This window comes from Halichoerus grypus, chromosome 6 (genome assembly GCF_964656455.1).
Source record: "Halichoerus grypus chromosome 6, mHalGry1.hap1.1, whole genome shotgun sequence".
NCBI lineage: Eukaryota > Metazoa > Chordata > Mammalia > Carnivora > Phocidae > Halichoerus > Halichoerus grypus.
This window is the reverse complement of record NC_135717.1, coordinates 57,102,511-57,118,754: the sequence shown is the minus strand read 5'-3', so window position 1 is coordinate 57,118,754 and position 16,244 is coordinate 57,102,511. Positions and strand designations below refer to the sequence as shown.

General features: G+C 41.1%; 1 protein-coding gene across 4 annotated transcripts in view; it reads right to left on the bottom strand.

Moving 5' to 3' along the window:
- Positions 1 to 15,902, bottom strand: part of CACNB2 (calcium voltage-gated channel auxiliary subunit beta 2) — a 377,418-nt gene extending 361,516 nt beyond the window's left edge. For 2 of the 4 annotated variants that reach the window (XM_078075192.1, XM_078075194.1), the window contains exons 1-2: positions 15,755 to 15,902; positions 6,666 to 6,758 (exon numbers count right to left, since the gene is read on the bottom strand). In XM_078075192.1, the coding sequence (XP_077931318.1) occupies positions 6,666 to 6,758; positions 15,755 to 15,874 (213 nt within the window). In that variant the 5' untranslated portion in view covers positions 15,875 to 15,902. Of the gene's footprint in view, positions 1 to 6,665; positions 6,759 to 15,369; positions 15,444 to 15,754 lie in introns of those variants that run through there. The other 2 variants (XM_078075197.1, XM_078075193.1) reach the window with 2 other exon arrangements.
- Positions 15,903 to 16,244: the final 342 nt, after the last annotated feature.

The following is a 16,244-nucleotide window of genomic DNA, read 5'->3' as shown; positions in this document are numbered from 1 at the left end:
GACCAGCGTGATGCTGCAGGTGATAGGGACTTGAGTCCACATCCAAGTTCATTAAAAAGAAGAAAAAGAAAAAGAGGAATTTCAGGATTCTAAGAAGTGTGTGTTCTGTGACTTCTGTGGGAGGAAGGGGAAAACAGACATTTCCACAGCTACTTCTCTACTTGTCATTACTGATACGGGACATGGAGTGGGCTGAATGGTGGTACAAACTGGGACACAGAGCAATTTCTGATGAAACAATAAGGGGATAATACTGGTTTGTTGTTTTAGTTTTTTAAATCATGATGCCCAGGGGATGTTGACAATGCTGAAGGCATCCTCCCCTTCTTATGGGGAAGGAAGTTAAAAGAAGACTAACTTTGTATGCGTTCATCCTAAAAACACAGGTAGAAATCTTTCTACATGTTTTCCTTAGCTGAAAGAATAAAACACTTGTTGATTTTATGTATTCACAGCTTTTGTTACAAGGAGATGTAGCATACCCCATAAAAGCAAGAATCGGGTCAGCCACCTGGATTCAAATTCTGACTCCAACCTTACTTGCAGTATGACTGTGGACAAGTTACTTGACCTCTCTGTGCCTCAATTTTTCTTAACCGTAAAATGGAGATGCAGATAGAATATACAGTAAACACTCAAATAACAATTAACTATTATTATTTCTTCTGCCATGGTCTACCTCTTATTCAGGTTTTGTTTTGTTTTGTTTTTGAGAGAGAGAGTGAAAGAGAGAGGGAGAGAGAGAATCTCAAGCAGACTCCCCGCTGAGGCCCAAGCCTGACACAGGGCTCCATCTCAGGACCCAGAGATCATGACCTGAGCCAAAACCAAGAGTCAGACACTTAACCAACTAAGCCACCCAGGAGCCCCTTATTCAGGTTTTAACCAATGTTCTCAATGGGAAATAATATTTATAAACAATAATAATGAACTCCTTAATAGTATATCCTCGATACCAGGTACAGTTCTAAGCAATTTACAAATTTGAACTCATGTTATCCTTTCAACTAACTTTGGAGGTAGGCACTACTCCCCCGAGAAAAACGCTGGGGTATAGAAAGATTAATCTACTTGTCCAAAGGCTAACTAGTAAATGTCAGAGCTGGAATTCAGACTGAGCGGCCTGGCTTCAGAGTCCAGTCCCTTAACCACGACCCCTAATCATTAACCTCCTTCTTGAAAAGAAATCATTTTAAATAAGTCTCCTAACATCATAATTTACACAAAAGAGATCTATGGAAATTTTAAGTTCAGTATATTGAAAACATATATTGCATACAGGTTAACAGTTCAACTGCAACATAAAGCAGTAAGACTTTAAAAAAACACCACAATTAACTTTCCCTCCAATTAATGGTTTTAGGAAACCTTAGGAGGGACAAGTTCTTCTTTGAAATGCTTGATATATAAGGTGAGCTAGGCCATCACTTGACAACAAGCTTATAGAAAGTAGAAGCCACAGCAACCTCGTTTCCCAGAGCCCCTGGAAAGCCCTACCAATAATATGCCACACATAGCCAACCACCCCTGTGGACAGCGGCCACACTGCTGCACGGATCAGGACTCTGGCCCTCCCCTGAGCCCCAGCATAAAACCGATGTTCTGGGGGAAATTAACTACCCTTAGGTGAGATGTCATCCTCCAACACCCACTTTGTGTTTTTTTTTTTAACTCATGTAGCCAACATATAGAACATCATTAGTTTCAGATGTAGAGTTCAATAATTCATCAGTTGCATATAACACCCAGTGCTCGTCACATCACGTGCCCTCCTTAATGCCCATCACCCAATTACCCCGTCCCCCCACCCACCTCCCCTCCAGCAACCCTCAGTTTGTTTCCCATAGTTAAGAGTCTCCTGTGGTTTGTCTCCCTCTCTGATGACTTCCCATTCAGTTTTCCCTCCCTTCCCCTATGATCCTCTGCACTGTTTCTTATATTCCATATATGAGTGAAACCATAGGATAATTATCTTTTTCTGATTGACTTATTTCGCTCAGCATAATACCCTCCTGTTCCATCCACATCGATGTAAATGATAAGTATTCATCCTTTCTCTCCAAACCCCACTTTGAAATATCATGACATCAAATAGGTTGATGATGTGAAGGACCAGAAGACTGTTCACTTGGTTAACTTAGGGTGAACTGATCAACTAACAAAATAGAATCCTGATCTATGACTACAAGAATTCTGTCATGACACCTGTTACCTTGCTTCAGGACCTGAAGCAGAAACATATCTATAAGCAACGTTTCCTTAAGACTAATGATTCTTCTTATAAAATAACTTTAGTTAGAACACCACAAACAAATGATGGCTAAAAAATATACAACAAAAAGTTTGGAGAAAATCAAAACCACTGGAAAAAATGCCTCTCACCCTTTTACTTCATAGTCTTCATGTTCGTGTTCTAACATATTACGGTATGTTTCAACATATTCCAATAAATAGTTATAATTTTCATCAAAGAGCCATAGGACTAAAATGCAACACAGGTAAATTGTGACTTAGTTATGAGGGAAATGGATATTAATAGCCACAATGAGCTATTACTACACTGTCACAAGAATGACTGAAATGAAAAACACTGACAATACCAAGGGTTGGCAAAGACACAAAACAGTTGAGACTGTTCCCACTGCTTGGGGGAATGCATCCTGGTTCAATCACTCTGAAAAACTGGACTGCATTGTTTACTTAAGTTAAACATATGCATACATAAGACCCAGCATTCCACTCAATTCATAGAACAAAAAATGCATAAAACCATACCAAAAATGCATACCAAAGGTAGATGCAAGAATATGCATGCAGCATTACTCTCAATAACCCCAACTGGAAATAACCCAATGTCTAGGAACAGTAGGGTAGATAAACAATTGTGGTGTATTCATATAATGGAATGCTGTACAGCAAAGGAGATTTGCCAATTACTGCAACATACAATGTAGATAAATGTAACAATCATAAGGCTGAGTGAAAGAATTCAGTCACAAAATGATTCTATTTATATAAAACTCCAAAAACAGGCCAAATGAACTTATGGTATGAGAAGAAAAATGATTGACAAGGATCAAAAGGGGGAGTCTAGGGTGCTGGTGATACGGATTTCTTGATCTGGGTGGTCGTTTCGTGGGTGCTTACTTTGTGAAATCTCATCAGACTGAACACTTATGATTTGTGCATTTCAGGGCATATATGTTACATATCAGTAAGAATGTTTACTTTAAAAGTAAAAAAGTAAATAAATAAAAAGAGGCCAAATATATATATACCTGTATTAGTCTATTACGGCTGCCATCACAACAGCACAGATTGGGTGGTTTACCCAACAGAAATTTATTTTCTCACAGCTCTGGAGGCTGGAAGTTCATGATCATAGTGCTAGCAGGGTGGGTTTCTGGTGAGACCTCTCTCCTTGGCTTGCAGATGGCTTTCTTCTCGCTATGTCCTCACACGGCTATTTTACTGTGTGTGCATATTCTTTGTATCTCTCTCTTATAAGGATACCAGTTTGTATCTCTCTCTTATAAGGATACCAGTCCTACAGAGATTATGGCCCCACTCTTATGAGCTCATTTAACCTCGTTGCCTCCATATAGACCTTCCAAATACAATCAACATAGGAATTTGGGGGAGCTACAACTCCATTCATAACAAGCTCTATGATATTCTGTTACTTATTTTAAAATTCTTAATTATTTTTATATGAAATTTTCACATTTTCAACCTCCGAAGCTTTCTAAAGTACCTAGTGGTTCCCAAGTAGTTTTAAAAGTCTTTACAAATAATATACTTGTAAAAATATAATTCTAAGGTTTCAAAGTTATATGGAAATTATTTTTAATTCAAGGGCAGGAATATAATCTAACTGTAAGACATTTTTAAATAGATCTCACTCATAGTGACTACTTTTCCAATATCAATTGTACATATGCCCCAGCCACAGACAAGTAAGTAACATACACTGACACAAGTCACTTGTTTAACAAAACGTCTACTTATGATAAAAAAAATACTTAAAAGATGTTCTTCCAGATTATTTAATAATCTAACATATGCTTATTGTTACTATCCACCATGAATGAATGAATGACTGAATGATGAAACCATTTCTATTACATACATGGCAAGGTAGCTTTTGCTTATTTTCAAATAGCAGCAAAATATGAATGCTGCTTTAAACAGAATAGAGATTAAATTATCAAAGGAAAACTGGTTTTTAACACAGCATTCTTGCCAGAGACACCGGTTTTCCTTCTGTGATAGAATGAAGCTAGCACTTCAGGGTTCTTGACGCCTGTGTAATCATGACCCCCAATCCATGCCATAGCGAGCACCTTATTCTGCTGAGATTCAAGGAGACGGGCTTTATTTCAAGGAGATGGACCTTTAGGATAGATTTTTTTTTTTTTTGTCTTCTTAAATGCTTACGTATGTTTTGGCAATATATAACTAAATTTACAGTAAATAGTTTAACAGCTCTCTTTGTTATTTTTTTATTAAAGATTTTTTTAATGTACTCATTTGAGAGAGAGAGAGCCCAAGAGAGACAGCACAAGCAGGGGTGAGGGGCAGAAGGAGAAGTAGGCTCCCCCCTGAGCAGAGCCTGAGCCAAAGGCAGATGCTAAACCAACTGAGCCACCCAGGCGCCCCTCTCTTTATTATTTATAATTGTGTTTCAAGCACAGAATCTCACACACATCACCAAGAACACAAAGTCAAAAGGAAGTTATCATGACAAAAAGCAAATTCCAGATAACTTATATGCAGTGTGGCAATTACTCCTTAACGAATGAACTTAACGAATTAAGTTCTCAAAACACCATGGAAGGGGAATTCAGAGCCAAAGAGACAACTGGAAAAATGAAGTCCAGCGATTGTCTTGAAATGACATTTTTACAGAGCTACAATGAGCAATAATGGGCTCTGTACTATTAATTTCTGTTCACAATATCTTGCTCACTTGAAACATCAGTTTTTCTTTCCATGTAATCTCAACAAGCTGCCTGTCGTTTTGTGTGGCTTTTGCCACAACTACTCTGGGTCCTAAGAAGCTTATTCTTTCCTGCTTCAGGTCCTCGAGTGTTGGGCACAGAGATGATGACTCACGGTTGTGGATTCTCACTACTCTGGTTCAATCTCCTTGTACCAGAGGCAGAATAAATATGGATGCTTGAAATGGAAAAGGCCTTGGGTAACTTTCCTTTAACTGACTCACCGAACCTAAGTAACTATTTCTCAAGACCCTTCATTCATTCTCAGGACCATGATGCCTGCATTCTGCCCATGATGACATCAGGCCAACGCACACACCTTTGGCTCCTCTTATACCCTTCCCAGCTCCTTCTGACACCATTAAAACATAGCTCCAGGGCTGGGCCTTGCTTGGCTCCATCTTCTTTTCTCTTTCTAAATGTTTCTTAGCAAAATAGCTCCATTCTTTCTTAACCAACTCTTTTTCTAACTTCCTGTCACTGAAACAATTCTTAATTGGCATTGACCAGAACCAAGAATTTTCCAGTTGTGTGTCAGTTACTCAGGCGAACCTTTGGCATACTTGATGGTGCAAGGCGGGAACGGGTGGCCTAGGAGGGATCATCCTTTGTCTGTGTCAGGACCACAGGAGGAGGCGGCAACCAGCCAAGAACAGAATCCCCGCTGGTGCAGCAGGTAAAGCCATTTCGGCTCAACTGCTGCTAACTAACTATGGGGCGAGAGGTGTGTGAGTGGGACACCACAAGCAACGGGGAGCGTGGCAAGCAAAAGAAATGGAGCAGCTTTTCCAATGGACCACCATCGTTTTGGGGGATGAGGGGTCACCGACAAATTACTTCTGAGCACAAGAGCCAGAAACCGGGGGTCCTTCAGCCACGGAATCAGGTTCTGTCTAGCACTGTCCTGCGCAATTCCTTCTCCACTGGGAAGGGTTAGGTGAAGATACACACCTACACCCTGACGAGACTTCAGTCTAGTGCATAACCTATCGTCCTCGGGGATCGGGCCGCCTGTGTCCTTGCTCTGGCAACTCAAGTCCTTTCTGTTAGCACGTGTGAATGTTCCTATGTTGAAGATGCTCACGCTGTTCGGGGGACAGCTGCAAACTGTTGCACAGGAATGCACCGCATGTTACCTGGAACAAAGGCTCTGTCTCCAAAGGCAGTTTACCTTATTCCTCAAAGATAGCACGCACTTTATTTAACCTTAGTAGCCTCAAACATTCCAAGACCAAACATGATTTCCTCTTTTACCATCCAAACCCCAAGAGGGAAGAAGAAAACTCAAGTTAGAGGAACACCAGTATTTCAATGTCATAGCTGGCAATACGGATGCCCACTGAGATCCCCTCGTCCCCAGCTGAAAAAAAAAACCAACCCAAATCTGTAATCATTGCTGCTGGCGTTCACTGATTCTGTGATGAAGAAATCCTTTTTCCTGGCAATCCCAACGTGCCGAGAAAGGGTGTAATTACTGCACGGTCTCACTTAAAATTGAAGTATTTTAATTATCACGTGAAACTGCACACTTTTCACTTCAACTAAAAGTACAATAATACCATATAAGTTTTAGCAATAATGGTATAAAATCACCTTAAAAAAAAAAAAAAAACTAAATTCATTTGACTATACTTCTCCAGACCAGAAATTTAAAAGCTCTCTTACCTGACGAACAAAACTATTTGAGGTAGTGTCAGAAGAAGTGCTCCCATCAGATCCTTTAAATCTGTTTTTCCTTCTAGCTCCTTTTCCATAAGACTACAAAAAAGAAAAAGAAAAAAAAAAAGACAAATGAGAAATCTAGGTCTACTGCTAGAAAGAGGTCAAAAACCAAAACAAAATATAAATTGCCACCATGTGGGCATCATTTGAAAATCATTGTTGCTGGAATCACCAATATTAATTTCAAAACAGTGAGTTTATAGGGAGCAGAGGTTTCTAGACAAAGCATTTAATAACTCTTGAATTACAACAAGTTATGCTATCTGTTAGCATATCGGTCATCAAGAGGCAAAGCCACCAAAGATTAACATTTAAAAGTAAGCATTTTGAGGTAGGAGAGCACAGAGCTACAGCAGTAAGGTAGGAGAAAAGGTAATGTGTCAAAGCCTCTTGGACAGCATGAATGCAACAGTTCTGTGGATCATGAAATGCTATTTCCAGTGCCACTGGGCCTCCATTTTTGCTTTTTTTCATGTTTTAATTTGTAATCCCATAGGTACTTGTAAGAACTATATGGTAGCTGAAGAACATTGTATAATATGAATTCTGATTACCTTGAAATATATATATTTATATATACATGTATATGTATATATATGCACACACACACAGGTCTACATGGAACACTAATGAAAACATGGTGCCAATTCCTCACATAATCCTATGAATCTAGACGCTGCTTTCAGAAGTGGTGAAAGAGCTCTGTAAGTGGTAGTGAATTGGATGAAATTAAAATGCCTCATAAAAATGTCTGGCCCATTGTTGCAATGTTTGAATGTGATATGAAAATCTGGTGTTTTTTTTTTAAAGATTTTATTTATTTATTTGGCAGAGAGAGACACAGCGAGAGAGGGAACACAAGTAGGGGGAGTGGGAGAGGGAGAAGCAGGCTTCTTGCGGAGCAGGGAGCCCGATGCGGGGTTCGATCTCAGGACCCTGGGATCATGACCTGAGCTGAAGGCTTAACGACTGAGCCACCCAGGTGCCCCGAAAATCTGGCTTTTTAACCACTTAGTGATTTTGCTGAGAATTTGAGAAAAATAAATTTTATAGAATAATAACAATAATTACAAAAAACAATAATTACAAAAAAGGACAAGCATTTAAGAATGGGATGTTAAAAGTAAGACCATTTGCTTCAATAACAGGATTGAGCAAAGCATGAACATATGCAAATGAACTTGCTTTTTCTATTATATCCACAGTTTATACTCGGAGCACTAAGAGCAAACTATGCATTAATCTCTGCTTAATTCTAGGCATAGGTAAAGTTGTTGCAAATATTGAACATTAACATATAATTGAAAAATAGCTCAAAACTGAGCTTTACAGTTTAATGCACATAGGCTGGAATCCTGCCATAGCAGACCGTGAGCAAATGTCTTAACTGCTCCAAACACCAGTCTTCTCATCCTTAAAATGGGGATATTGCTACTTACCTCACAGGGTTAAATGAAATGAAATAATAGATTTATAGCATTTAGTATAAGACCTGGTATATGATAAGGGCTCAGAATAATATTTTTAAAAAAGTAATATCCACATACAGATTGGAAGAGTGGGGTAAAGTTGGGGTGAAGTACGTAACATGGTTAGAATGCTTAGGCTCAAAGAGACTTCATAAGATTATCAGCATTTACAAAAGTTACTTTTTTTTAAATCACTGGGTTCAGGTTTTGAAAGTACTACTTTGTTATATTTGATATACACAGATGGTTTTCATTAAAAAAAAAGAAATATCTTACAAACCATGGTATACGTAGCACTTAGGCAAACTAAGACCTATTACAAACATTTGTGTTATGAGTAACTTAGATGACTTTGCAATCAGTGAGAGGGTGGTATAATTTTAAAGCAAAAATTTTTCTTAACCATGTTTGTTCTCTTTCAAGTATCTACCGGATTTATACAATACAAATGTGTTTCCATGGCATTTAATTAACTCTCAACTTCATAAAAGGAAAGACAACCTAGGCTGGGTTTTCACAGTGTATCATACAAGGATCTCCTCACTTAGCAGCTTATTCTTCTTACTTATGTAAACATTATTCAGTAAACTGTTGAAAAATAACATTCTTTCAAGAGCGTTCTTCCTTTTCCGATTATTATATAAAGGTTTGGACAGAAGTGTCTTCCAAAGCCTATGAACACGAAAATAAAGCATGAAAAGTTTTTTAAAATTAAAAATATTTTTTATATTATTGCACACGGAAAAAGACTTATTACCTTTGAAAGCATTTTTTTAAGGCCTAATGTGTTTCTTGGGGGGGGGGAGGAAGGGGCAAACCTATGTTAAACACACTGTTTTTCTTTTTTCTTTTTTTTTAAACATATATTTTTCTTCATGAGGAGCATAAATTATCTTTGAGAACAAAGACAAAATATAATCTTACTCCATCATAATGTGTCTTTCTAGTACCATTTTGAAATGGGTGGAAAGAGAATATGAAATTCTATCATTGTCATTTGCTTCAGATTTTTCATGATAAATATGTTTTATTATTCAGCTGCTTTGGTGTGTAAGCTTTTTCGTGGCTGCTCACAAATGCACAACAGGCGCTGTGAAAACCACACAATTTTTAAGACATTCAGTCCTAGAGGAGGAGACACTTCTCTGCAAGAAATTAGACACATTTTAAAAAGTGTTTAATTTTAAATGTATGTTAATTTTTCCAGGCCCCTAGGAATACTATTCATAAACATTACTTCGGGTGCACTTAGCTACCTATACAACATATACCTAAGTATATATATTAGATTATCAGAGTTTTCAACTGTACTAAGGCACAGTTTGCACACTAAACAAACAAACAAACAAAAGGCAAAAAAAAAAAAAAAACTATGGCTGAATTCCATGCAAATTGGTGATAATTTTGAAAAATCTATACTGTCCTTTAATCACTTAAATTTATGGAGAATGCTTTATTGAAAGTATTAACTTGTTCATGTCTTAATAGTGTAGCAAATCCTTATTAATTATGTATATTTATTAAATCTAAAATAAATAGATATGCTTAATTACACTTCTGTTCTGTTCTCTTACTAATTTCAGCAGTCATTTCTCTTCCATAGTCTCCTTTTTAATTTTTAATGTTTTTATAACAATATCCTAGATCAAGGGAAAAAAATTAAAGCATCTTTGGGAAAGCTAATACAGTCCATTTCAATGTACTTTAAAAAATGTTAGTGAAAATTTATACTACCATTACAAAACAAAGTTTCCTTTGATCGAATGCATATTTAAAATTAAGTCCATCTTGCTGGAATTACTTATTCTTTAGTTACTTTAAATCCTTGAAAACGAGGACTAGAGTGTTTCATCTGCAGGAATTAAAGAAAGAAAGAGTAAAAGCCAAATCTTCCCCAAATGGAAAAAGACAGGAAAGATTAATTATTCAAATATTTACTTGACTCAGTTTAGAAAAGAAGTATAGTTTTCTTAGTTCAGGAGCTACTTCAAATGCAGCCTCTTTTAGGACCAATGGTTTTTCTAACTTTTTTTTTTTTTTTAGCAACACTAAATATATGAACACCCCATATATGAAACAGTTCACAATCAGAGTCACCCAGATTTCAGGAAGTAAAAGGCAGAGGAGAAAGGGAGTTTGGGTTTGGCCAGAGTGCAAAGTGTAACCCATCACACTCTCCCTGACACATGCAGACCCCTAAGTCCTTTTTACAGCACAGTCTGTAAAGCCACTAATTTCTACTCATTTCCTATTAGTTATATGAAGCTTCATGAAAACAAAGTACGTCACCATAGCAGAAAGGAGAAAAAGAAAACCATAAACCGAAATTCTTTCACTTCTCCTAAAACATCAACCAAACCAAGTCAGATTTCAGAAACTAGAAAAAAAAACTAAGAAATTTCCACAAATATATAAATGACTTATTAAAATGATATCCGACATTCCTCATGATGTTAAATATCAGCTTCGTGTAAATGAATGTCTTCCTTGATACTAAATAACTTTTGAAACTGGGCTGTAGTTTTAAAATCAGCACATAAATGTTTATATTTCACAGGTAATTGAAATCTAATTTCTGTATAGTTGAAATGGACAATAGTAGTTAATTTTAGAAGTTGCCAGTCAACTGGAGATTTGAGCCCAGCTGTGCATGCAAAGTTGGCGTGGCAGACCCTGGGGACAGCTTGAAGAATGATGCTGCTTCTGTGGTTGAGAGATAGGATAACAGTTCTCCTCCCTACAAATTGCTCCCCATGAGCATAACGCTGATACCTGAAATTAGTTTCCATCCCTCTCGATTAACATTCATTGATATTTATCCCTTTGAATTGCGGACACTCGCAGCCAGAATGATCCAGAGAGAAATGAGACATTAAATCTCCTCATTTACTGACAGCTCAGTATGAATGGGGTTGTCAGATCCTTTAAGGAGTGAAGTGATTGAGACTACCTGCCTAGGGAAAGGGAGGTAGGACATAAGTTCTGTTCAATATGGATCAGTTTACACAAAAGCAGAAGGGAATCAAGAGGCAGCGTAAATAGAACTCTTTTGGGGGGTCTGGAAGTAGAGAAGGAAGGAGGGACAAGGCCAGGAAGCAGAAAAATGTCTAGTGGGAAATTCCAGGGGCAGGGAGGGCAGGAGAAGTCCACGGACCAACTTTGCCCTCTTCATAAGCTACCTCCAGGCAGGCCTGGAAAGAACTTCGAGACAGACTTAGTTCCTTGTGTTGGTGGCATAACAAATTCTAACTCCTTGTCACTGTGAAATTAAAGAGTGCGACCACCCCCTATGGGGTTAACACATTTTGCTCAGCTTTTCTTGAAAGGACCAAAGCTACATAATTGTATAATTCAATGGAATTAAATCCAGCAACAGGTAGACTAAGTCTTTCCACTAAAGGAAAGACAAAAAGAAAAGAGCCATAAAATCGACAAGACCAACCGAACCTCACATCACTCAATCAGATATTACATTTCACATTTTAAAACACACTCGGAAACTCTGATTGGCATGTTTTAAAATTTCTCCCATGCAACACCAGAACAAAAATACCATTTAAGAGGAAAGCGATGGGGTTAGTAGTGAAGGTTCTAGCAAAACATAAAACACAAGACCCGTGATCATTATGTAGGGAGACTGCAAAAGACTGAGCTGTACCTCGGACCTACAAGTGTTTCTGGAAAACCGTACTGACATGGCTCAAGAGCCACAGGAGAGCAGTTGCTGTTCTTTTTAGATAAAGCTCCTTGCTGCATCGATTCAGGATGTTGCCATTACTAGGCTGTATTACTACAACAGGCTTGAAAAGCATCTGGCAAACTCAGCTGGGGTGGAACCAGCTGGGTTCTGTTGCTAGGAGCAAAACAAACAGGACCTCTGGTTACTGTCTGTTCATTTTCAGGTGTGGCGAGAGGTGCCGGTTACAATGTCTTTGAGGCCTAATGGTGCTGAGATACTGGTCTTGTTTCTTGTCCATCTCCTCCCGTGTCTCCATCCTACTCTCAATCCCTCCCACCTGCTTTCCATCCACACAGCCTCCGTACACCGTCAGTCCCACTCCCCAGAGATTTACCAGTGCCATATTTTAGACCACGGCTATCCAACAGAAATATAATGCAAGCCACACGTCACCGAAATTTTCTAGTAGCCATACTAAACAGGGAAGCAGCAACAAGTGAAACTAATTGCAGTGATATATTTTACTGAAACCAATATATCCAAAATGTTATCACGGCCACCTGTCTTCAATGTAAGAATGATTAATGAGATGTTGTATATTCTTTATTTCATATCGAGTCTCTGAAATCTGGTGTGTATTTTATATGTACAGCACATCTCAGTTCAGGCTACGTGTGGCCAGTGGCAGGAGCAGTGGACAACGCAGATGTGGAGCTCTGGAGGGAGAATACTAAATTAGCACCCCGACTTTGTAGGTAGACTGTGTCCAAGTTCGCGCTGAAGCTGTTCAGCAGGTCACCTACAAAGCGATGCAATCTGCTTAAATCAGAACTTACAAGAATATGTAGTTAGGTTGCCAACTCGCCTCTCCCATAAGAAATAATATTCATGTTGTTTATGATAATGTGCTGGAGGGAAAGGGTTGGAATGTAGGAGGGTGCCCCATCCCTAGGCAGGATTAATTAACATAAAAAAGGAAACTGGGCAGTCTGTGAATCTACATCTTTTGCTTTGTTCAAACGAAACTTGGAATAAAATCCAGAGGTTTTTAAAACAGAAAGGATTCTTAAAACCAAAGATTGCTTAGAGACACCATTTGCAAGTGAAAATTCCATTTTTAAGTATCAGTATCAGAAAAAGGGGGATGCTCCTGAGACAGCCCCCCCCCTTTTCAGGTGGTTTTACTGCTGTCCTGTCCCGCCCAGAGAGATGGAATAGAGAGTCTTTGCCAAGCTCTCACAGCCCTATGATGCCATGATTTATTAGATATAAAATAAACATGGCAATGTTTCCCCTCATATAATCGAGGTGATATAAACACAATTCAAGGAAAACTGCTTTCATTTGTGGAAGGTAGAGAAAGCAAGGAGATCGATGGGGATGCAGTTGAATATTTATACCTCTAACCTGCTTATAATAGCCTTTCCTTCCCTTTTCCTGTCTCTCGTGTCCACTCACTTGCCAATTCCTGTACACTGAATCTTTGAAATGTCCCACGCATGGGCCTGTCATCTCCATTATCTTTCCTCTCCCTTCAGTTTAAGCTTTGTTATCTCTTGTCCAAACTGTTAGACCAATTTCCCGTCAGGCAGCTCCACCTCTGGACTCCTGAAACTCTAAAATACCTTCCAGAACATTCCCAGGTGAATCTTCTGAATGAGCTGTTATGCAACTCCTTGGTTGAACCCTTTCCATGGTTCTCCATCATTCCTTACACTGCCGGTTCCAACACCTCCAAGGTGTGGCCTCAAATTGTCTTGTCAGTCTTACATCTAACTATGCCTGATCCCTAACTTTCCGTACTCTCTTCAAGCTACACATGAGAAATACGTGATAAGATTTATAACTTCTGTGACTTTACTTCCTGTATGGCTCCCACCTCTCTCTAACAATCTCTGGTCAAATCTCATCCATCCTTTGAGTCTCTTCTCAAAAGCCACCTCTTCTGTGAAGTTCTTACAGATTATTCCACATTGCAGTTGACAACAAATACTTGTTGACTTATATTTATAACGACATAAATCACTAAGTGAATTTAGTATTCCTTATCTAAATGCAGTCATGCTTTCAGTCAGCCTTAACTTTGATCTCCAGGAATTCAGGAACTCTTTTTATCATAAGAATAAAAAATTTTTTAAAAATCCCTGAAGGAAGATCAAAGGAAAAAAGGGTCTAAGAGTCCTTTCTTCTATCAAAATTCAAGACCTTCACCCTGGAATAACAGAGTTCTTGGAGTACGTTTCTCACTCTCATCTAACCTGATTAAGTGTCTAGATAAAATCACAAGTCTAGAACAAATGCGACATGTGTTGGTGAGAATTCAGGTCCCCTGGCAGAAACTAGATGGAAATGTAGGTGATTCGTTACATGTCCCCCCTCTGGTTCAGCAGCCGAACAGCCCAAGGTTGACTAAAATCTAGCTGTCCTACCCCTATGAAAGAAATGGGTTTCTGATTACACAACTTCTTGGTTTCTACATTTTTCCTCCATCTCAAATCAAAGTGAATTATGTGTTTTAAGTTAGCAAGGTTATTTCCCAGTGGTTAAAGAAAGTTCACTAAAGCTCCATGATTATGCCACTGGAACGACCATTATTAACAGTATCAAAATACCTGGAGCAGTCAATTTCCATCCCCTATCAAAACAACAACGGCAACAAAACATTTATAACCTTTATTAGCGTGTCCTACTCCTGCCCCCATTGCTACAGGAAATAATACTCTAACATGGATCTCTCTATATAAATATAAAATATATAAATAACACATTTATAAGTTTTGTGTAAATATAGTAATATGTCACCACCACATTTACAATCTAGCAAATGCAGGCTTGAAATCAACAAGCCCATATCGCTAGGCAGAGATATTTCTCCAAAATGATGCTTGAAATAGAACCCTAACCTCTTCACAGCGCTCCCCAAGCAGCCCCACAGCTAGGAGTCTGAAGTCATTTGCCTGCTAGGATAAAAGTTGAGAGACTCCTTACCGCTGAGACCTGGAGGTGTCTGTAATCCAAACTGTACCTGCCAAAGCCTTACGTAAAAGCCAGCACCTTATCATTGCCCAACGCCTACAACTGACATCTCCTATTTCACAACTGAGCAGCAAACCGGAATTTTTCCAGAAACCGCTACTCCTCATCGGAGAGGAAGGTGGTCCTGAAGCTCCCCGGAATGGCTAACATTTCAGGGGAAATGGAAAAATAAAAACTTTCGCGTCCCCAACTCGCTCTCTTAGGAGAAAGAAACGAGGAGGGGTGCAGGCAAACGGTGGCACGAGGGGAGCTGAGCTGTCAAGGCGGCAGAGCTACCCAGGTGCGGGGAGGGGGAGGGGGGCCTGCGGAGACCCGGGCCGCAGGCCCCCACCCACGCCCCCTCGCCGCCCACCCCTCCCCCCCGTCGCCCCCTAACCCACCCCTGCCCCGAGCTCGCCCGGAAGGGTCGGCGTCGGAGCCAGAGCCGCGGGGAGCCGAGCCCCTCCCGCCCACCCGGACTCACGATCTTGAGCAGGTCCAGTCCACTCGCCTGGTTCATGTCTCTCCATGTGCGTCTCCCGGGAAGGGGCGAGGAAGGCTGGCCGAGCAGCCCGGGGGCAGCCTCTGAAGACCAGGAGGTCTCCCCCCGCCCCTTCCCACTTGCTTTTCGGAAGCAGAGAAAAATGGAAGCCCCAGAAGAGCCCCGGACAGGCGAAAAAGGGCAGGGTCCCCGGCGCCAGGAGAGGAGAAGTGGGTGGCAAAGGGCGAGGGGAGAGGAGGTGGCAGAGGAGACCCAGGCCGGGGGGAGCGGCAAGGCGAGGGATCCGAGCGGAGGAGGCGCCGGGAGAGCGGGAGGTCGGCGCCCCGGCTGCTCACAAAGAAAGGAGAAGGCGCGGCGCTCTCGCTACCTGTGCGGCCGCTCCGAGCGCCCCCGCGGGAGCCGCGTTCTCCAGCAGTTCCATCTGGATCTCCTGCGCCACCGCCGCCGCCGCTGTGGGAGGCGACCTGGACATGTCGCTTTGGACCATTGGCGAGAAGTCGGCTCGAAGCTAGCAGCCAGCCCCTCGCGGCGGGTCCCCTCCTCCCCTCCCCCGCCCCCCGCTCCCCGCTCCGGGGGCCGCCCGGGGCTCGGCGCCGCGCTCGCCGCTCTCAGGGCGCGGGACGGGGCCGGGCCATTTTGAAAAGCAAGACGCGGGGCGGCGGTGGCGGCGGTGGCGGCGGTGGTGGCGCGGGCTCGCGGCCGGGCGGCCGGGCAAGGCGAGCGCAGAGCGGCGGCGGCGGCGGCGGCGGCGGGGACGGGAGCCGCGGGCGCCGGGGAAGGTCCTCGCCGGGAGGGAGGGAGCCCGGGGAGCGCGAGCCCAGGGGGAGGCGCGTCGGAAAGCGAGAGTGACAAGGCAG